Source organism: Nannospalax galili, unplaced genomic scaffold (assembly GCF_000622305.1).
Source record: "Nannospalax galili isolate Female #2095 unplaced genomic scaffold, S.galili_v1.0 scaffold15, whole genome shotgun sequence".
In the NCBI taxonomy this organism is placed as follows: Eukaryota; Metazoa; Chordata; class Mammalia; order Rodentia; family Spalacidae; genus Nannospalax; species Nannospalax galili.
Genome location: NW_008337322.1, coordinates 5,251,774 through 5,273,768, shown reverse-complemented (window position 1 = coordinate 5,273,768; position 21,995 = coordinate 5,251,774). Strand labels below are relative to the sequence as shown.

Here is a 21,995-nt window from a genome sequence, read left to right as displayed (position 1 = left end):
TCATCCTAGCTTAGAAAGGAGAGGTAAGAAACACAGCTTTTGAAGAGGTCTTATATAAGTATGTATTTTTAGATTATACATATTTGTAGTAATTTTTTACAACTTTACTTTGAAATAATTATAGGTTCATGAGAAGTTTTAAAATTATTACATGGAAGTTCCATACAACCTTCACCAGGTTTCTTCCAATGGCTACATGTTGCATAACTATAACACAGTATCATAACCAGTAAATTAATAGTACAATGTATGTAGCTATATGCTGCCATCTTATCACCTGTGTATATATCCAGAATCACCACAGTAAAAATTCAGAACTGTTTTATCACCACAAAGATTGCCAAATTTAGGAAGTTGTTGGGTTTTCTTCCCTTAACACTTTTTGAGTCTGATAACTCCAAGGACATAAAAATAAAGTCTTCTGCTGTAGTCCCTGAGGCATGTGGGTACTATGACTCTTGGTTTTGTTCAGATTGTGTGATTTCTCAAGTACTTTTGTCAAGTTTGATCATCCCCCTGGCCTCTCCTGTCTGTCCTTAACAGTGTTCCACTGGGGCTGGAAAGATGGCTCAGTGGTTAAGAACACTGGTTGTTCTTGCAGAAGACCCGGGTTCCAATCCCGGCACCGACATGGCAGCTAAAAACTGTGAGATCTGCCTGTCTCTGCCTCCCTGGTGCTGGGATCAAAGGTGTGTACCACCACGTCTGGCCCTAAACTGTCATTTTGACATTAATGAATACTATGTTAATGGTGCTTTTACCTCTTCATGGTTTTATTTCATAGTTAAGGAATATGCTTGTATGGATACCCAGAGAACATTCTGAAAAACTGAAAGAATGGGTAGTAAGCATCACACATTTGGGATCAGCAATTAGTACCTAAACTCTAGATAGAAGATCTTTGTACTGATTTTTTTCAGCAGCCTGAATGTGGTTCTACTTAACCTTAATAGATAGCATGCCTTCCAACTCTTTTTTGTCTGTGGCCTAAAGAAAATATGTTGGTCCCTGAACCCCAGGTCTTTGAAATGTCAGTATGAGAAGTTTGGTACATCTTAATATGTTTTATAGAATCACTAATACTTGAGAGTTGCTAGAGTCTTCATGATCATGGTGACTTGAGTGGTTTGGTTACGCTCCCCCAAATACTCACGTGTAGAAGGTTTGGTCAATCAAACCAGTGTTCAGAGATGATGGAGTTTGTGGGAAGTGATTGGATCATGAGGACATTTATCTGATCAAGTAACTGAGCCAATGGATTAACCCAACAGTCCATCAGTGAATTCATCTTGCCCATTAAATCCATGAATAGATTCATAACTTGATGGCATCATTAGGAGGTGGGGCCTGCTGGGAGGGGGAAATCACCAGGATGTGCCTTTAATGGGTATTTCCTGCCATTTTCTGCTTCCAGGCTGACCTGAGGTGAGCAGTTTTCTTTTGCCATGCTCTTCTGCCTCACATCAGGCCACAGACATGGAGCCAGCCTACCATAAACTGAAACCTGGGAAACTAGGGGTCAAAAAAACAAAAACACCTCCGCTAATTTGTTTTCTGGGTATGTTGTCACAACAAAGAAAAATGTGATGGTTGATGTTAATTGTTGATTTGATAGGATCTAGAATCACCTCTGAGTAGAGCCAACAGGCACACCTTTGAGTGGTTGTTTAAATTATGTTAGTGTCTAGGCAGCCAAAGAGCGATTACCGTGATTAGGCTAATTGAGGTGGGAAGGCCTACCCTTGATGGGGGCAGCACATTTACCTGAGCTTGGCTTCTCAACCACATCCAAAAGAGAAAGCTACCTGAGCTGCATCCCTCCCTCTGCTTCCTGCTCGTGGATGCCACGTGACCAGTGCCCTCCTGGCCAGGACCTTGCTGCTATGATGGGCTGTACCCTCAGACTATGGACTGTGTGCTCGAACTGTGAGCCAAAATAATTTCTTTCTCCCTTAGGCTGCTTTTGCTTGGTGTTTTATCACAGCAGCTGAAAATGTAACTCCATGAGACTTTCTTACCAGTGCATAGAAGGAAGCTTTCATCTTCTAGAGCAGAGATTTAAAGTACTCCTAAAGCATCTATAATACTGAGTTTTTAAATTGTGTTCTAACCAACTCAATCTGTCCACACACTTCCTGTAAAGAAAACTTAAGATCCTGTTAACTGACTTGTTTATGTGTATTTTAGGAACTGTTCTCTGTGTGTTAGTGTGTTTATGCATGAACACCTGTGGTCTTTATGCATGCTAACCACATACTACCACCAGCCCTCCCATTAATGTTTGACAGATTGAGCTTGTACAAATAATTGCTGGAGTCTACTTGGGAGAGCGTGGTTTTCCAAAGATTAAATACTAAACCTATCAGGTTCCTTAGGATTAGACATTCTCTTACATTTATTTTTCCAGGTTAAGAACTCAAGCTGAATTTAAGTCAAGAGAACCTGAAGAGCTCAGTCTGGATATGAGTAGGAGTGACTCTGGACCAAGGTAACCAAGGGCTGGGGCTGGCAAGCATCAAGGGTCTGCATGTTTAGATGTGTACCTTTAAATTCCTCATTAGCTTTTTTTTTTTTTTTCTATTGTTGGTGATGATGGGGTGTATGAGTGTATTGCCTGCATGTATGTGAGTGCGCCCGTGTCATGAAATGCCACAGAGGTCAGAAGAGGGCTTCGGATTCCCCTGGAACTGGAGTTAAGGACGGTTCATAGCCACCACATGAGTGCTGACAATCGAACCCGGGTTCTCTGCAAGAGCAGTCAATGCCCTTAACCACTGAGCCATCTCTCCAGCCCCAGGTGATGATGGTTTTATGAAGGAAGGTCCCATGTATCTCGGACTAGCCTTGGTACCGGGATCATGGAGCACTACTGTGAAGGCTTGACCATGTGTCTTGGGGACTATTGTGGAAGTGCTTCGAACTTTGGGCTGGAAAAATTGAATGCTTAGAGCTTAGTGGGCTGTTCTGTGGGAGCCAACAGAGAAGTGTGCTGAAAGAAACGCAGCAATGGTGGTCTGGTTGTGAAGTTCAGGGGGAGCGTGAGAGTCCTCAAAGATTCTGAGCTCTTCATGTCGTATATTTCATTTAAGAAGTTGTGGAAGTGAAACCTTTTGTGGTTTACTAGGACAATTGATGCTGGTCAACTGGAGCTGAAAAATCTGGTATGATTAATAAGAGACCAGCATCATGAAGGGGAAATCTTCTGGGAAGTATTTCCACAGGGTCAGCACACAGACACTGTGGTCCAGAAGGAGCCAAGACTGCATCTCAAGCTAAAACCTGGACTTGGTAATGTGTTTAAGTCTCCCCATATGTATTAGTTTGGCAGCATCAAGGCTGCAGAATTGAAGGGGACATGGAGAGAAGCTGAGGCTTGGCACCGTGTGAAGTCAGGAGAGGTCACTGGTGAAGGTGCAGCTTGAGCTGCAGTGAAAATCCCAGATATGTTGGAGATGCCAGGATCAAAGGCAGCAACAGGTATGAAATGGAACCTACCTGAGCCTACAAGACAGGTTGTGTGTGTTGTGGATGATAGAGCCAGAGAAATGGAGCTGTCTGAGCCCTTTAGAGTCCAGAAGATTGTGAGTGAATCCCAGATGTCAGACATTGAGTTATGGTGCTGGGCTTTGGTTTTGTTTCAGTGTGCCCTGGTTCTTCCCTCTAGAAATAAGACTGTATGGTAAGTTGTTTTGGGTGTTACAGGAGCCCACAGGTAGACTTTTTAAAGAAATTCTGAAGTTCATATATTGTATTATTTGAGAGAGAATTTCATGCATGAGTACTGTATTTACATCATGTCCATGCCTCCCCTGTCCCCTTCCACCTGTTCCCGTGCCCCCACAACTCCCACTCTAAATTCCATGAGGTCTTTTCTTTATTATTGTTACACACACACACACACACACACACACACACACACACACGATCCACTGAGTCTGTCTAGTGGTACTTGTATGTTCATGTGTTTAGGGATGACTAATTGGGATTGAATAACCCATCAGGAACTGGTCCCAGGAGAAAACAGATGCTCCATCCCTCAGCATCCATTGATTGCCTGTAGCTCTTCATCTAGAGGTGGGATCCTACGAAATTGTCCTCATCCATATTGGCATGTCAACTGGTGTTGTCGTTATGCAGGTCTTGTTTACACCACCTTATTGAAATGTCATGGCTTCAGCTTCCCTGTCATGTCTAGAAGGCACTATCCAGCAGCAGGCTTCCTGGTCTTCTGGCTCCTGCAATGTTTCCGCCGCCCTCTTCCTCAGTGCTTCCTGAGACTTAAGTGTAGGGTTGACTTGTAGATGTATGATTGGGGCTACCCACCCTATGTTCCCTTATTCCTCACATTTTGGCCAGTTGTGGAACTTTAGAATAGTCTCCTTTGTTGCGAAGAGAAGCTTCTTTGATGAGTGGTGAGAGCCACACTGATCTGTGGCTGTAAGGATCAGAATTCAGAATGTAGGAAGAAGCTGCATTAGTTTAGGAAAGCGGAGGCAGTAGGTGCTTCTCTATGGCTCTCCAGCCTCGTGTACTTGGCTGTGTTTACAGTACCAGGTAAGAATTCTCTCCCACTGAGGGAACCCTAAGTTCAAACAGACAGCTGTTGATTACCCCCAAGATTAAAGTGCTGCTATTGCAGTATTAGGGATTTTTTCCTAGGCTGGTCATCATTATGGTTCGTAGGCTCTATAGCTGGGTAGGACTGTTGATTGCTTTTCTTCTTTGACAGCTTTCAAAGCACCTTCGAATACTATGAGAGCTAGTCCTCGGGGAGGAGGCTTCAAGGTCCGTTCCAGCGTGGTTTTTTCCGAGTCCTGTTTCTGAAGTATGTGGTGTCTTCAGCAATAGGGTCTTACCATTAAGTTCTGGGAGGCCATCAAGGGCTGTGGCAATAGCCTATATTGTTTCGGAGTCTCTTGGACCACCCTGACCAGCATCTTAAAGGGAGATTTCCTTGCCTTGCACTTGGATTTTTGAAAGCATTTTATTTATACATATGCACACACATATGTATCTTAAGTAAGCTTATAAAATAATACATATATTATATTCTTGAAACTTACCAAGAATGTGTATATTAAATGTCCCCACCATGAAACACACACAGGAAGTTATGGATGAGTTAGCCAGATGATTTCATAGTGTCACAACATCTGCTTCCGTCCAGACAGCTTATACAATGCCAATTTAAATTTCTTGATAAAGCAGAACCTTCATTTTCTATGTACTTGTTTATTTGTTCAACTATTTATAAAGTTTCCTCACCATTGTTTTAAGCTTAGGGAAGTAGCAATGCATAAAATAGACAAAATTTTCTGGCCTTTTAAAACTTATTCTTATGCCTAATTCCCCAGTGACCCAGAACATTTGAGTCTCTTACCACCTTCATCCACACACACATGTTCTTTTTGTTCCTTTAGTTTTTTTTTTTTTTTTTTTTTTTTTGCTTTTTCTCTGCCTTTTTTTTTTTTAAGATACCCTTCCTGGAGCTCTGATTAGAACTGGGCTCTGGGCTGACTTGGCTGGTTTCTAGACTTGCTTCCTAATGATGTTGTGCTGGACAGCTTTAGTTGTCAACTTGACACACCTGGGTAGAGGGAGCCTCAACTGGGGAATTTCCTTCATTAGACTGGCCTGTGGCCATGTCCATGGGGCATCTTCTTGATTGTTGAGTGATGTGGGAGGGCCCAGCCCACTGTGGGTGGTGCCACCCCTGGGCAGATGGTCCTGTGTTGCATAAGAAAGCGGGCTGAGCAAGGGCCTGGGGAGCAAGCCAGTAAGCAGAGTTCCTCCATGGCCTGTGCTCCAGCTCCTGTCTCCAGGTTCCTGCCCTGGGTTCCTATCTTGGGCTCCCTCTGTGATGAGCTGTGACCCAGGAGATGTAAGCTGAACTTTCCTCCCCAAGTTGGTAATGGTCAGAGTGTTTTGTGATGGCAATGGAGAAGCGAACCGAAGCAGACGTCATCCTGAAAACTTATGTATGTGTGCTCCTGGAAACTTTCTTCTCTGTGCTATGGCCCTTCTGAGACTGCGTGTTATCATCCACGTTGGTTTACCCTCCATCTTCCTGGACTGTGTCCTTCAGTGGCTTGCTTTTCTGAAGTGTGTTTCAGTGTGCCTTCGTGTTTAATTATACTTTAGCTTGTCATAGCTTTCTAAGTCCATAATTATTTTTCCTAGGAAGGGACTGAAGGTTTTATTCCACTATATTCTAGTTTCTGAAGTTGCCATTTAAAAATTGATGCAGTCTGATTCTTAACCTTTTTGTGTGATTTATTTTCTATGAAAGCTATTTAGATCTTGTCTTTCTGTGAATTATCCTAAAATTAGTGCTGCTGTACATTAGATGGGCCTTTTCTAAAACTCATTTTATGTTGTGCAAACAGTGGACTGTTACAGTTAAAAAACTTCCTTCAATCTATGGAAATGTACTTTGCCAGTTTATCCAGTCTTTTTGTATGGTCTGTCCCTGGAATTTATTAAGCTGAATCTCAGGTGCTGAGTCTCTTAAAACCGTCTTTCACTTTCTTTTCCTCCCTCCCTCTCCTGTCCTTTCCTAGCTGTCTTTTCCCCTTACAGTTTCCAAGAAACTTGCTGAATTTTATCTTTAATGTTTCTCCTGAATTTTATTATTGCTATAATTTTTAACCTCAGAGAACATTTCCAGATGGCCCTTTTAAAAATATTCATGCAATTCTTGCTTTATATATGGCACATTGTTCATAACTCTGAAGTTTTTTATACTAAGTTTTGGAAACTCCTTCTGTTCTTGATACATTATTCTGTTTTCACCAAGTCTAGGATAGTTTTTTCCACAGATATCTGACACTCACTTAGTAAACAGCTGTTGATAGTTCTTGGTATGTGTAAACAAGGTTTGCCACCTCTGCAGTTCCTGGGACGGGGTGGAAGTCATGGAGATGCCTTCCTGCTTCTGTAGCATTTTTTTCCTGAGTGGTCCAGTCTCCTGAGGATGGATCATTATGTATGCCTTGCTGGGAGGAAAGGATGGGAGCATTGCATGAGCTTGGCTCCAGTTGTTCAGATTTTCATTAATGTGACAAAATACCTGAGAAACTCAGCCTACGAGAATGAAAGCATTTTGGTTTCAGGGGTTTCGGTATGTGGTGGGCAGTTCCATTGGTTCTGGGTCTGTGGTGAGGAAGAATTTCAGGTGGAGAATCCTTGAAAGAACAAAGCTGTTCATCTCATGGTAGCCAAAAAACCAAGAGAGAAGGAACCAATGTTCCCATATCCCCTTCCAGAGCATGTGCCCAGTGACACAACTCCCTTCCAGCATGCCTCATCTCTTCTGCTATCTCCCAGAAATGCCACAGATTGGCCACAAAGCTTTTAGCGTTTGGGCTTCTGGAGAGCACTGAGATCCAACCACTACAGCTGGTGGTGTGAGGAGATGAGTGGAGGAAGAAGAGGTCCACAGCCAGCTTCCACCTGACACCTCTTAGCTATATGACTGTCTGCCTTCGACTGTATTTTCAGTCATTCTTGTGTATGTATGTGTACACATATTCATGTGTGTGCACCCCTGGGCATGCGTGTGTGTGTGTGTGTGTGTGTGTGTGTGTGCGCGCGTGTGCAGGCAGAGGGCAGCATCTGGTTCATTGTTCCAAAGGCATTATCTACCTCGTTTTTAATTTTAAAGTAATATTTTAATAGATAATTTCATACAGTGTATTTTGATCATATTCACCCCTACTCCTCCCCTAACGCCTCTAAGATCCACCCCTCACCTCCCTTGGGTTTGAGACAGCATCTCTCACTGGCCTGGAGCTTGCTAAGTGGGCTAGGCTGACTGGAGTGATCTTCAGTGATCCACCTACCTCAGCCTCCCCAGTGTTGGGATAATAGGCATGTGGCATCTTGCCTGGTTTTCGGTTTTTGTTCTTGTTTTTGTTTTATTCGTCACAGGTCCTAGGGATCAGACTCAGCAATACTTTATCCCTGAGCCATCTCCCTAGTCGCTGTCATTCTTCCTCACCCTCTCTGGAGGTAAACCTTCGATTCTCCCCTCCAAGTGGGGCACAGAGTGGCCATCTTGGGTGTTTTCTCACCTGCCCTGAGCCTCTCGGTTCTCTGTCGGGTTCAGCTTACCCCTCCTTCATCACACTTCTGATTTTTCTAGTTGGCTGTTTGAGTTCAGCTTCATGTGTCTTTCTAGACTTCTAACATTTGCAACATCTTTTCTCTGTTGTCCTCCCTTCTCTACAACTCGGTGGGTTTAGAGCTTCCTTAGTCTTATCTTTTGGAGAAGTTTCAGAAAGCAACAGAGGTATGCTTTCAATCAGCCATGTAAATTAGCTCTCTAATGTTTAACTGAATAATTAAATTACATTTGGCAATTTAATAAATGGAAATACAGAATCCTATTATAATGAGCAATTTCTCAATATTCAAATAGGATGAACATTTTTCTGTGTATTCATTAGCACTTTGTGATTCTTTGTAGAATTTTCATTTCCTCACACTTTTGTGTAAGGGTGGTATTTTCCTTCTTTAGTTTATGTGTAAGAATTTTTATTACTTTTTTTTTAGTTTAAAGTATTCATGTCTGTGTCCTACTTTCTTGGTTACATATACCATTAAAAAGACATAAAACACTAAAAGCCAAAAGAGGAAAATAAGATGCACCTGTATCCCACTGGTACCCATGGTAATCAACACCAGCACCTGGGGTGTCAAGATCTGGCTGGAGTGCCCAACAATATTAGGAATCTGGGAAGGCTGTAGATTTCAGAATATCAATAGAGGACACTGGGGTAAAGCTGTCTTGTGAAGCTGTGAAACCACCCAACTGTCGCTAAGAGTGGGGTGGGTGGTACAGTGAAGATGGAGATGGGCAAGAGGCCTGAATGTAATTTAAACCAACTGTATAAAATCCTCGAAAAATTTCTCTTACAATAAAATCTGTCAGGACACATTAGATTGTAGATAATAACATGGAAAAATTTCTCCTATTATTATTATTAATATTATTATTATTAATATTCTCTGTGTCCCTTGTTCCACTGTGTTCCATGAGCCTTTGGTATAGAGGTTGCATTGTAGATGTATCACTTAGGGTTGAACATTTCATACACACTTACTCTCTGTGTGTGACCAGTTGTGAAACTCTTAACAGTCTCCATATGCTGCAAAAGATACTACTTTGATGAGTGGTGACTGGCATACTTGTCTGTAAATATAAGGATCCATATTTAGCATTTTAAATGAAATTATATTTGTCTAGGGATGTGACAGCCTTAGGGTTTTCTTTAAGATCCCTCCCACTGAGTGGACTTTAGGTCCAATTAGGTAGCTGTTGATTACTCCCAAGATAAAAGTGCCACTACTGCCCCAGTGTAGTTCGCTGTGTCAGTTATTGTTGTGGTTATTAGGCCTTGAAGCTGGGGTTGGAGCACTGATTGATGTTTTCCCTTAGCTGCTTGCATGGTGTCCTCCAAAGCCATGAGAGCTCGCCTTCAGAGAGGAAGCTTCCACCTTAGGGTTTTCTTTAAGATCCCTCCCACTGAGTGGACTTTAGGTCCAATTAGGTAGCTGTTGATTACTCCCAAGATAAAAGTGCCACTACTGCCCCAGCGTAGTTCGCTGTGTCAGTTATTGTTGTGGGTATTAGGCCTTGAAGCTGGGATTGGACCACTGATTGATGTTTTCCTTAGCTGCTTGCATGGTGTCCTCCAAAGCCATGAGAGCTCGCCTTCAGAGAGGAAGCTTCCAGGTCCGTTCCAGCTCCATTGCTCCAAGTCCTGTTTCCAAAGCATGTCCTGTCTTCAGCAATAGGGTCTTACCTTCAAGTTCTGGGAGGCCATCAAGGGCAATGGCAATAGCCTCTAAATTTTAGAGTGTTTCGGACTGTCCTGGCCAACAACTTGAAGGAAGGTTTCTCCTGTCTGGCACTGTTTCTTGTTGTGTACCCTTCAGCTGTACACATGAACACACATGGAGATATTCTATGTGTAATTTTTCAGTAGGCTTTTGAAATAATACATTTTCCCTCTGGTTTTTCACACCAGCTAAGATTATTTATCTCTCCTCTCGCTCTCTCCCAGTCTAACCCTCCCCAGTAAAAGTACCATTTTCCTTATTTTCCCCCTTGATAATACCTGTCCCTATTGGTTCCTGCTCTCGTGAGCTCCTTCTTCCCCTTTACTCCCGTGGTTCTTTGTATAACCTTCCTTCTTCCCCTCCCATTTAAAAAACTGCACTTTACCGATTTCCTCCTTGGTAGCACCTGTCTCCTGCTAGTCCTCTCAGGCTCCTAATTTCCCTTTACTTTCATGGTTTCTTTTTGTTTTCCTGGCTCCTGCAGTTACATCAGGATACATACACACATATAAGGATTTGGTGCTAGGATCCACAAATGAGGTAGAACATAACACCATTTGCTTTCCTGAGTCTGTGTTACTTCACTTAGAATAACAGTTTCTAGTGTCATCCATTTACCTGCAGATTTCATGATTTCATCTTTCTTTACTGCTGAGTAGAACTCTATTGTGTAAATGTACCACATTTTCATTATCTACTTGTCAGTTAAGGGACAATTACGTTGCTTCCATTTCTTAGCTTTTGTGAAAAGAGCAGCAACAAACACAGATGTACAAGTATCTCTGCAGTAGCGTGAATCCTTTGGGTATATACCAAGGAGTGGTATAACCAGATAATATATGGTAGGTTCATTTTTTATTTTTTAAGAGATCTCCACACTGCTTTCCATAGTAGTTGCACAAGTTTGCAATCCCACCAGCAGTGAATGAGTGTTCCCCTTTCCCCACATCCTCTCTGTAGCATTTGGTATCATTTGTTCTCTTATCTTTGCCAGACTAACTGGGGTAAGATAAAATCTTAGTGACTTTAATTTGCATTTCCCTAAATACTAACAATGTTGGACACTTTTAAAGATGTTACTTGATCATCTTTATTTTTTCTTTTGGGAACTCTCTGTACAGACCCTTAGCCCATCTTTTAATTGGGTCATTTATTTTCTTGATCCTTTATTTTTTGAGTTCTTTATATATTCTGGGTGTTAAATCTCTGTCAGATGTGTTGCTAGTGAAGATTTTTTTCCCACTCTGTGGATTTTTTCTTCACTGCCTTGGTTGTTTCTTTTTCTGTACAGAAGCTTTTTAGTTTAATGAGGTTCCACTTGTTGATTGTTGACCTTAATTCCTGAGCAACTGATGTCCAATTTAGAAAGTCCTTTCTTATACCTATATCTTTCAGGTTACTGCCTGTGTTTTCTTCTAGCAGTTTCAGAGTATCAGGTTTCACATTGAGGTCTTTGATCCATTTGGAGTTGACTTTTGTGCAAGGTGAATGATAAGGATCTAGTTTCATTCTGCTACAGGTGGAGATCCAGTTTTGCCAGCACCATTTGCTGAAGATGTTGTCTTTCCTCCAGTGTGTGTTCTTGGCCCCTCTATCAAATATCAGGTGGCTGAAACTGCATACACTCATGTTTGGATCTTCAGTTATGTCCCTTGATCTATATGTCTGTTTTTGTACCAGTATCATGCTGTTTTTATTACTATAGTTCTGTAATGTAATTTGAGATCTGGTATGGCATTCTCCCCAGTGTTGCTTTGTGCTCAGGATTGCTTTGGCTATCCTGAGTCTGTTATGATTCAATATGAATTTTAGGATTTTTTTTTCTAATTCTGTGAAGAATGCCATGGGGATTTTGATTGGCATTGCACTGAATTTATAGATTTGGTAGGAGGGTCATTTTCACAATATTAATTCTACCAACCCATGAGCATGGGAGGTCCTTCCATCTCCTGGTGTCTTCCTCAGTCTCTTTCTTCAAAGAATTAAAAGTCTCATTGTAGAGATCTTTAATGTCTTTGTTCAAGATTATTCCTAGAATAAAATTTTTTTATTTATTTTTATGTATATGAGTGTATTGCCTGCATATAAGTAGGTGCACCCATGTCATGCAATGCACAGCAGAGGACAGAAGAAGGCCTTGGATCCCTGAAACTGGAGTGATGGATAGTTGTTAGCCGTCATGTGGGTGCTGGGAATCAAACCTGCATCCTCTGCAAGGGCAGCCAGTGTTCTTAACCACTAAGCCATCTCTCCAGCCTCTTCCTAGATGTTTTGTTTTTTTTTTTTTTTTTTGAGGATGGGAGGTTTTCCATGTATTTTTCTCCAATTGCTTGTTATTGATATATAGAAAGGCTACTGATTTTTGTAGATTGATTTTTGTAACCTGCCACTTGGCTGAAAATGTTAATCATTTCTAACAGTTTTCTGGTGGAATTTTTGGGATCTCTTACATATAATATACCATTCTGCAAATAGGGAGAGCTTGACCTCTTCTTTTCCAATTAGTCCTTTAATTTCCTTCTCTTATCTTACTGCTCTAGCAAGAGTTTCAAGCACTATTTTAAAGAGAAGTGAAGATAATGGACAACCTTGTCTGGTTCCTGATTTTAATGGGAATGCTTCCAGTTTTTCTCCATTTAGAATGATGTTGGTCACAGGTTTGCTGTGTATGGCTTTCATTGTGTTGAGGTGTGTTCCCTCCAGTCCAGTTCTCTCTAGGAATTTGAACATAAATGCGTGTTGAATTTTGTAAAGTCCTTCTCTTCATCTATTGAGATGACCATGTGGTTCTTGTCTTTGAGCCCATTTATATGATTTATGATGTTTATTGACTTACATATATTGAATCATCCCTGCATCTCTGGAATAAAGCCAACTTAATCATGGTTGATGATCTTTTTGATGTGTGTCTGTATACAGTTTCAAAGTATTTTGTTGAAAATTTTTTCATCTGTGTTCACTAAGGATATGGGTCTATAGTTCTCTTTTTTGGTTGTGTCTTTACCTGGTTTTGGAGTAATGCTGCCTTCATAGAAGGAGTTTGGGAATTCTCCCTCTGATTCTATCTTTTTTAATAATTTAAGTAATATTGCTTGTAGATCTTCTTTAAATGTCTGGTAGAATTTTGCTGTGAATCCATTTGGGCCTGGGCTTTTTTTAGTCGGGAAGTTTTGTATTACTGTATCAGTTTCCTTTTTTCTTATGGGTCTTGTTTAAGCTGTTGATCTCTTCTTCGTTTAGCTTTGGTGGCTCCCATGAATTTAGATATTCATCCATTTCTTTTAGGTTTTCAAATTTAATAGAATATAGGTTTTTTCTTTTTTGTCTTTTTGAAGTAGGGTTTCCCTGTATCCCCAGCTGGCCTGGAACTCACTATGTAGACTAGGCTGGCCTCGAACTCATCCAGATCCACCTGTCTTTGCCTCCCAAGTGATGGGATTAAAGACATGCACCACCACACTTGGCATAATTTAATTTTTATTAATAGCTGAGCAATATCCATTCTATAATGTACCACATTTTCATTATCAAATCATTTTGTTTTTTATAATTTGTTTTTATTGAATTTTTGTGTATTTCATACAGACTATCTCAGACAATCTTAATCACCTTTATACTCCATCCCCACTGGTACCCTTTCATAGTCACTGAAGCCCATATACTCTGTCATCCCTGTTAAGGCACACTGTGTCAAGTCAGTGTCCCAGACCTTCCCCAGTACAAGTCTATCCACTGAGGTCTAGTCAGCCTATTCACTTATTTTAGGAAGATCAGCTCTTCCTCACTTAGCAGTAATCAGTTGCCAATATTTCTTCAGCAAAGATTGGGGTCATCTGTTCATTTCCCCAGTTCTATGCTGGGTTTTTGTCTGCCTGAGTTTGCATGGAACTTGTTTATGCTGACACCATTGACACAGAATCATATGAGCGGGGTCCCAAGAGCTTGTAGGACTCTGTTTCCATATGGTCATACAACTCCTCCCTGGCTCTTACAAGCTTTCTGCCCTGTCATCTACAATGGTCCCTGAGGTCTGGGTGGATGAAGTTTAATATAGAAGTCCTGTCCAAGGGCCAGCATTCTGTAGACTCTTAATCTCCACGTTTTGGCCATTCGTGACCTTTTTTGTTCCTGGCCCTCTGTTTCATAAGGGAGCTTCATTAATGAGAACTGAGAGATTCATTAGTGTCCTCTTCTTTACCCCTGTTCTATGTTCCGTGCATCTTAGGTTTAGACGTTGCACTGTAGATGTGTTGCTTAGGTCTGGGAAATTCATAGACAATGTGTGTGACCAGTTGTGGTACTTGGTAAAAGTCTCTGACTGGTGCAAAATAAACTTCATTGATGAGTGGTGCCTGAAATATTTGTCTGTAAATATAAGGATACATATTTTGTACATAGTAAGAAATTAAATTCGTCTGGGGATGTGACAGTCTTGGAGTTTTCTCTAGGATCTATGATCACCTCAATCATGTGTATTTGATTATGTTTACACTCCCACACTTGAGTTTCCTCCCATTGAGTGGGCTTTTATTCCAATCAGGTAGCTGTTGATTGCCCCCAAGATAAAAGTGCCACTATTGCACCAATGGTGTATGCTGTGCCAGCCATTGATGTGGATATTTGGTCTTTAAGCTGGTGTTGGACCATCGACTGATGTTCTCCCTTGGCACCTTCATATTCTCCAAAGCTATGGGAGCTGCCTTCAGGGGAGGTGGTTTCAGGCCATTGCCAGCTCTATTGCTCCAAATCCTGTGTCTGAAGTATGTTCTTTCTTCAGCAATAAGGTCTTACCTTCAAGCTCTGGGAGGCCATCAAGGGGTATGGCAATAGCCTGTATAATTTTGGGAGTCTCTTGGACCACCCTGGCCATAAACTCGAAGAAAGGTTTCTCCTGTCTGGCACTGTTTCTTGTTATGTAGCCTGTAACTAAACACATGGACTTGTGTAGAGATACTGTATGTGTAATTTGTCATTAAGTTGTTGGACTAATATGATTCTCTCTGTTTTTTTTTAAACTAGCTAGGCATTATTTATCTCTCCTCTCTCTTTCCCTGTCTAATCCTCCTGCCAGGGTTTCCCCATTTCCCCCATTTCTCCCTTGATAATACTAGTCTCTTATGGTCCCACCTCTCTTGAGCTCCTTCTTTCCCTTTATCCCCAAGCTTCATTGTATAACCCTCCCTCCCCCCCCCTCATTTAAATAGCCCTGTTTTTATCCATCTCTCCCTTAGTAGCACCTGTCTCAGGTTCTTTCTTTCCCTGTCGCTCCTTGGTTCCTTTTCCTTATTCTTGTTCCTCAGTTACGTCGGGGTACATACATATAAGGAATTGGTTCTAGGAGCCACATATGTGGGAGAACATATGGCGGGTTTTTTGTTGTTGTTGTTTGTTTTTCTGGGTCTGTGGTTCTTCACTTACTATCACAGAGACACTTGTACATCCATGTTTGTTGCTGCTCTTTTCACAATAAAAAGGAGATGGAAGCAACCTAAATGTCCCTCAGCTGAAGAGTGGATTAAGAAAATGTGGCACATTTGCACAATGGCGTTCTCAGTGGTAAAGAAAGATGAAATCATGAGATTTTCAGGTAAATGGATGGAACTAGAAACTATTATACTAAGTCAAGTAGCAGAGTATAGGTTCTTAATGTATTCCCTTATAATGGTCTGCATCTTTTTGGTGTCTGTTATGATGTTTCCTCTTTCCAATTTTGTTGATTTGCATTTGCTCTTTTTTTGTTTGTTTGTTTTTTGTTTTTTTTGGTTAACTGGGCTAAGGTTCTGTCCACCTTGTTTATCTTTTCAAAGAACCAGCTCTTTGATTCTTGATTCTTTGTATTGTTTTCTTTACTTCTATTTTATTAATTTCTGCTCTGATTTTGTTATTTCTTTTCATCTGCTGGGTTTAGTTTTCATTTGTTCTTGCCTTTTCAGAGTCTTGAGTTGCAGTGTTAAGTCATTTATTTGTGCCGTTTCTGATTTTTTTAATGTTGGTGCTTAGAGCTTCCCTCTTAGGACTACTTTTAAAGTGTCCCAGAGGTTTTGTTGTGCTGTATTGTCCTTTTCATTTAGTCCCAGGAATACTTTTATTTCTTTCTTAATTTCTTCTTTGATCCATTCAGCATTCAAGAGTGTGTTGTTTGTTTAATCTCCATGAGTTTGTGTAATTACTAGAGCTTATTTTGGTGTTGATTTTAAGCATTTTTGCATTGTGGTCTGATAGAATACATCAAATTATTCCAATTGCTTTTATTTGTTGCGGTTTGTTTTGTGTCCTGGTATGTGGTCAGTTTTAGAGAAGTTGAATAGAAAGTATATTCTTTGGTTCTTGGGTGGACTATTCAGTAGATGTCTGATACCATTTGATGTATAGCATCATTTAATTCAGATATCTCTCTGTTTATTCTTTATTCAGTTTACCTGTCTATTGGAAGTACTTGGGTATTAAAGTCCCCTACTATTAGTTAATTGGGGTTAATCTTTGTCTTAAAGTCCTGTAGTACTATTTTTATGAAATTGGGTACACCAGAGTTTGGTATGTATATATTCATGATTGTATTATCTTCTTGGTCAATTGTTCTTTTGATCAGAATGAAGTGACCCTCTTTATCTCTTATTAGTTTTAGTTTGAAGTCTATTTTGTCCTATATTAGAATTGCAGCCCCTCTTTGTTTCTTCGTGCCATTTTCTTGGCATATTTTTTCCATCCTTTCACCTTAAGGTACTGCCTATCCTTGAAGGTTAGATGAGTTTCTTGCAGACAACAAAAACATGGATTTTGTTTCTAATCCATTCAAGTAGCCTCTGTCTTTTGACTGGGGAGTTAGGCCATAGATATTTAGAGTTGTTATTGAAAGATTTGTATTGGTTCCCATCATTTTAATATCTGTTTGCATTCTGGGTGTAACTATGTGTTTCCACAGTTAGGCCTTCATTTAGTGTCTTTCTGTTGCCCCTTGGGTATAGTTGTTCTTCACCTCTATGTATTGCTTCAAGAATTCTCTGAAAGTTTGGTTTTATGGACATGTATTCTTTCAGCCTATTCATGTCATGGAATATTTTTCTCTCCCCTTCAATTATAATGGACATTTTTGCTGGGTAGAGTATTCTGGGTTGGCATCTTTGGTCGTTTAGAACTGGTAATACCTTGGTCCTAGCTCTTCTGGCTTTCATAGTTTGCACTGAAAAGTCATCTGTAATTCTGATGGGTTTTCCTTTGTACGTGACTTGTTTTTCTCTTGCAGCCTTCAGTATTGTCTCTTTGTTCTGTACATTTAGTGCTTTTACTATGATGTGCCATGGGGAGTTTCTTCTCTGGTCCTTTCTATTTGGTGTTCTATGTGCTTCTTATGCTTACATGGATATGTCTTTCCCTAATTTTGGGAAATTTTCTTCTATAATCCTGTTGAAAATCTGGTCAATACCATTTACCTGAGATTCTTCTCCGTTCTCTATGCCTATGGTGTATAAATTTGGTCTTCTCATGATGTCCTATGTTTCCTGCATATTCCATTCCTGTTTTTGTTTGTTTGTTTTTCATGTTCCTTGCTTGAGTGGTCTAATTCTTCAACCTATTCTCCAATCTTGATAGTCTGTTTTCCATTTCATTCATTCTATTGGTAAGGCTTTCTCCTGTCATTTCAAATTGGCTTATTGAGCTTTTCAGTCCCTTCTTCATTTCAGCTAGAGTTTTCCTCAAAATTTCTATCTCCTTTTTGAGTTCAGTTAGTTTATCCTGATTTTGTTTTAGTTCTTTGAGTTGTGCGTTCTTTAAATTCATTGAATTTTTTATCATATTTATGATTATTCTCTAAAACTCTGTGTCCTGAGTTATCTCTAGGATGTTCTCACTGTAGAGCTCTTCTGTAGGACTGATGGTGTTTGGTAGGAAAATACTATTTTGGTTTTCCATATTATTTTTTCTTTGTTGTTTTGGCATATGGATTTCTTTTGTTGCTTATGATTCTGGTATGAAACTCAAGCCTTCCTTTGTTAGGTTGAAATATGATTCTGTTTGTATTGTTGATGTATGTTGATTGCTTTCTGACTGGGTATGAAAAACTGGTTGGTCTAAGCTTCGGATTCTCTCTTTTGATTTTATATTGGAGGGACCTGTTAGCTTTGACAGTCAGGCTACTGAAGCCCTCTCTGGGAGGTCAAAATGACCCTAGCTAGTTAAGAGCACTTCAGAAGCCTCAGATGGATAGCCAAAGTAAGGAAGAGAGTTGGGAGAGAGAGTCCCTACTAATCAGCAGGGAAGCCTAAGCCCTGAAGCAATGGGAGGGACTGCAAATAGTCCCAAGGCAGGGGGATGGGTACTGCAAGATTTTGGAAGCTTACAGTGCAGGGGGCTGAGTCAGAGTAGAGTCAGGCAGGCTCCAAATGTCTGGAATCCTACTAGCCTGCAGGGAAGCTGGGCCTTGAGGCAGTGGGCAGGACTATAGATAGTCCCAAAGCAGGCGGATTAGCATGGCAGGGTTTGGGAGGCTCACTCCTCTGAGGCAGAGTCAGGCTGGAGTCAGGCACTTACTTCCCAATTGTCAGTTTTTTAGATATGGAGCTGTAGTAAGCCAAATAATTCTCCCCTGTCTCTGAGCCAGTGAGATGACTTCGTGGGTAAAGGTCTATGCTGCTGATCCTGATGATCTGAGTTCAATCCCAGTGACCCCACATGGTGGAAGAAGAGAACCAATTTCCACAAGTTGTCTCTGGATATCACATGCACACATGCATGCATGTTTATACACACATACACATACATAAATAATATGTAAATAAACATGTAAAAATTTTTAAAAGAGAATAATTCTCCCCCAAAGGTTTTCATGTCCTTTATCACTGGAACCCCTGAATCTGTTACCTTACACAGCAAAGGGGCTTTGTAGTGATGGTCAAAGGGGGAGTCTCTGAATGGGTGCAGTGTAACCACATAAGGCCTTAAATGTGAAGAACCTTTGCTTCCTGGATCAGGTACATGGAAAAGGAGGGTGAGAGATTAGAAATATGAAGGCAACTCATCTGGCAACTACTGGCTTTGAAGGTGAAGGAAAGTGATGTTAGAGCAATGAATGCAAGTAGAGGACTGAGAACAGTCGTTACAGCTCAGTGGTTATGGATGCTTGCTGCTCCTGCACAGGACCTGAGTTTGATCCCCAGCACTGAGAACACAGTTCCTGGGGATCCATGGACACTACACACATGCACACATTCCCACACACAGACATGCACACAGACACTAATTAAAAAGAATGAATTAAGCCAGGAGTGGTGTCACATGCCTTCAATCTCAGCACTTATATATATGACATATATATATGAATTAAAAAAAAAAAAGAACAAGCATTATTTGACAGCAAGGAAATAGGGTCTCTGGCCCTTTGACCACAAGGAACCAAAATCGTCCAACAACCCAAAAGAGCAAAGAAACAAATTCTCCCCTAGGCTTTTGGAAAGAACACAGCCCTGCTGACACCTCAGTGCTACCCCAGTGAGACTCAGACTTCTGACTTACAAAACTGTAAAGTAAAAAATTTGTATTATTTAAGCCATTTAGTTTTTGGCAAGTTGTAGAATGAATAGAAAACTAGTACAACTGCTAACTCATTATTTATTATAAGTGCATAATGGCCCAGGGTGTATACAAGCAGCATAACTTACCTAGTTTATTTTCTGTTGACGAACAACCAAGTTATTTAATGTTCTTGAATACTGCACACAATAATATATGTGAAGACAGAGAATTGAGGGTATGTTGAATGTATTCTTAGGTTCTGGTACATTTTCTAACAATAAATTCCTTGAAAATGAAATTGGTAGGCCAGAGGTTTGGTTTTTTTTTTTTTTTTTTCCCCCTTGGGTCCCACCATCCCTTTATTGATGGATGACTTCCTGTGGTCATCAGCCCTTAGCACCAGTGCGCAGGGCACTTCAGTGCAGGCACAGGCAGGGTAGAGACAGACATGTGTATGTTTAGAACCTTCCCTTAGCTGCTGGAGCTCAAGGCTCCTTGGTGCCTGGCAGAGACTCTTCCTATGAGGAGCCCGGAAGCCATAGGACCTGCTGGCCTCCATGTTGGGCCAGTGGCCCTGAGTCTGTATGGCCTCTGCCAGGCAAGGCAGGGGCGTACATGTGAGTCCAGCACCTGCAGACGGGCTCCTGGCACAGAGGTTATTTTTGTAAGACACTTTGAAGAATTTACTGTAAATTATGCTAGACAATTGTTAGGGTGTGGATCTGAAATGTACCCCCAGAGGTTCTTGTTTTGAAGACTTGTTGTGCCAGCTTTAGGAAGTAGGCTTAGATGAAAGAAGTTGGTCTCCTACAGGTGGGCCTCTGGTTCCTGGTGTACTCTAATTCCTGCTGTGCCATGATGTGAACAGACTCTGCACACATCCCCTTGCCTTCCCTGCCATGATTGACTGGAACTCTAAACCAAAATAAACCTTTCCTCCCTTAAGTTTTGTCGTCCGAGTTCTCTTAGGGTCCCTTGCTCTTGGCACTATTAGACAAACCATATAACACATCTTTATCTGAATTTTTCATAGTTTATATCCTGCCTAGGGGAAACAGAGTAACTTACAAAGGTGAACACCCAGTGCCCTGTTCCTCTCTGTGACTCAGTGGCCCGCCATTCCAGATTGCTTCCCCACCCCGCCCATAGTCTCCTTTAGCTTTCATCCACGTCTTGTGGGCCTGCAGTCTCTTGTCCACTCCGGAAGACACACGGCCATTTTTTGTGCAGCTGCTGCCAAGATGGCGCCAGTGCTCCTCCTTCAGCAGCTCTTAGCAGCTCCCTCTCCCTAGCTAACGCTCCACAGCAAATTCTCCACAGCAGGCCCCGCCCCTTGGGACACAAGTTCTGTCAGGTGTTGTGGCCATGACAATACATAATAACTAATGACCTCGTGCTAATTCTGTTTCCCAAAAAGTTGTAGCAGTCAATATTCCCATTTTTGATTTCTGAAAGTTTCCATCATTGGTATTCAGAAAGGCATGGAAACTACTAGTGTAGTGAAGAAAGGGACCTGCTTTAAGCAGTTTCTAGGGTTAGACATGTATGTTCTAAATTTTAAAATAATATGACAAAAATAAGGTAAGATTATACACTGCTTCCAGAAAACTATTTCTTAGTATGCCTGTGATAAAATCATAGACTTACAGAAATACTATTATACATTATAAAAATTTGAAGATGCTCTGGTAACTGCGTTGACAGTCTGGTAGTCTTTAGAACGCCGAACATTCTCACTCAGTAGCTGTTAAATTATTAGATATAATGTGAATTAAAAGGGAAAACACATACATTGATCTTGATTCACTGTTTTGCAAATGGTGGTGTCTCCACTTACCTAGAAAGAGGCAGAGCTAGGGCAGTGCCAAGTATCACTGTGCCTTCAGCAGCCTGTGTACACTTACCCAAGCTAGAAAGCCTGCTGCTTTTAGAAAGTGCAATCGAGAACTGTTATGAGACTGACCTTTTTCCTACCTTGCAAGATCTTTGAATTTAACAGGAAAACTCCCTAGATAAATTTTAAGCTAGATTTTGTTTATTTGAAAATTTAAATTATCCAAGTATTAAAAATACTCTGTTTAAAATATCAAACTGACTCAAGTGAGGCGTTAAGAATTTGGAACTAAAATAAAGTGATAATGAGAAAGTGAAAAACATATTTTTATAATTAACAGCTCATTTTGAGTCAATTATATGTAATTACCAAAATCTAATTGCAATTTATTTTCTATTATCTGTGAGAAGAATCACAGGCAAGGGAGCTTACATTGTTGCCTTTCTGCATAAACAGTATAGAATGAAAATAAATAATATGTGAGGCCTTAAGGACAGGTAAGTGAATGGCAGGGCACAGCTGAGCCAGGCCATTGGAAGGTGACTAGCACATGAAAGATGGCTTGACTTAAGACAACTCTGACTGTTTACAGGTCCTTTCTCTTTTTAGTTTTTTGGATGGGTGTTTGTTTATTGACTGGGCAAAGATGACCTTCATAACATAACTTTTTAAAAAAATTACTTATTTAATAACCACGTACATAGAAGAAGCATTTCAGTACAACAGCATTGACATATTCAATAACAATTTCCAGAGCTAAGATGCATCTTTTTCAAAATTGGCTGTAAAATAAGGTTTACAGTTGAAT

General features: G+C 40.7%; 1 protein-coding gene across 4 annotated transcripts in view; it reads left to right on the top strand.

Moving 5' to 3' along the window:
* The window catches only part of Kiaa1328 (KIAA1328 ortholog), a 335,550-nt gene that overhangs the window by 168,053 nt on the left and 145,502 nt on the right, over positions 1-21,995 (top strand). For all 4 annotated transcript variants that reach the window (XM_029563282.1, XM_008832505.3, XM_008832506.3 and 1 more), the window contains one exon: positions 2,408-2,488. In XM_029563282.1, the coding sequence (XP_029419142.1) occupies positions 2,408-2,488 (81 nt within the window). The remainder of the gene's footprint in view (positions 1-2,407; positions 2,489-21,995) is intronic.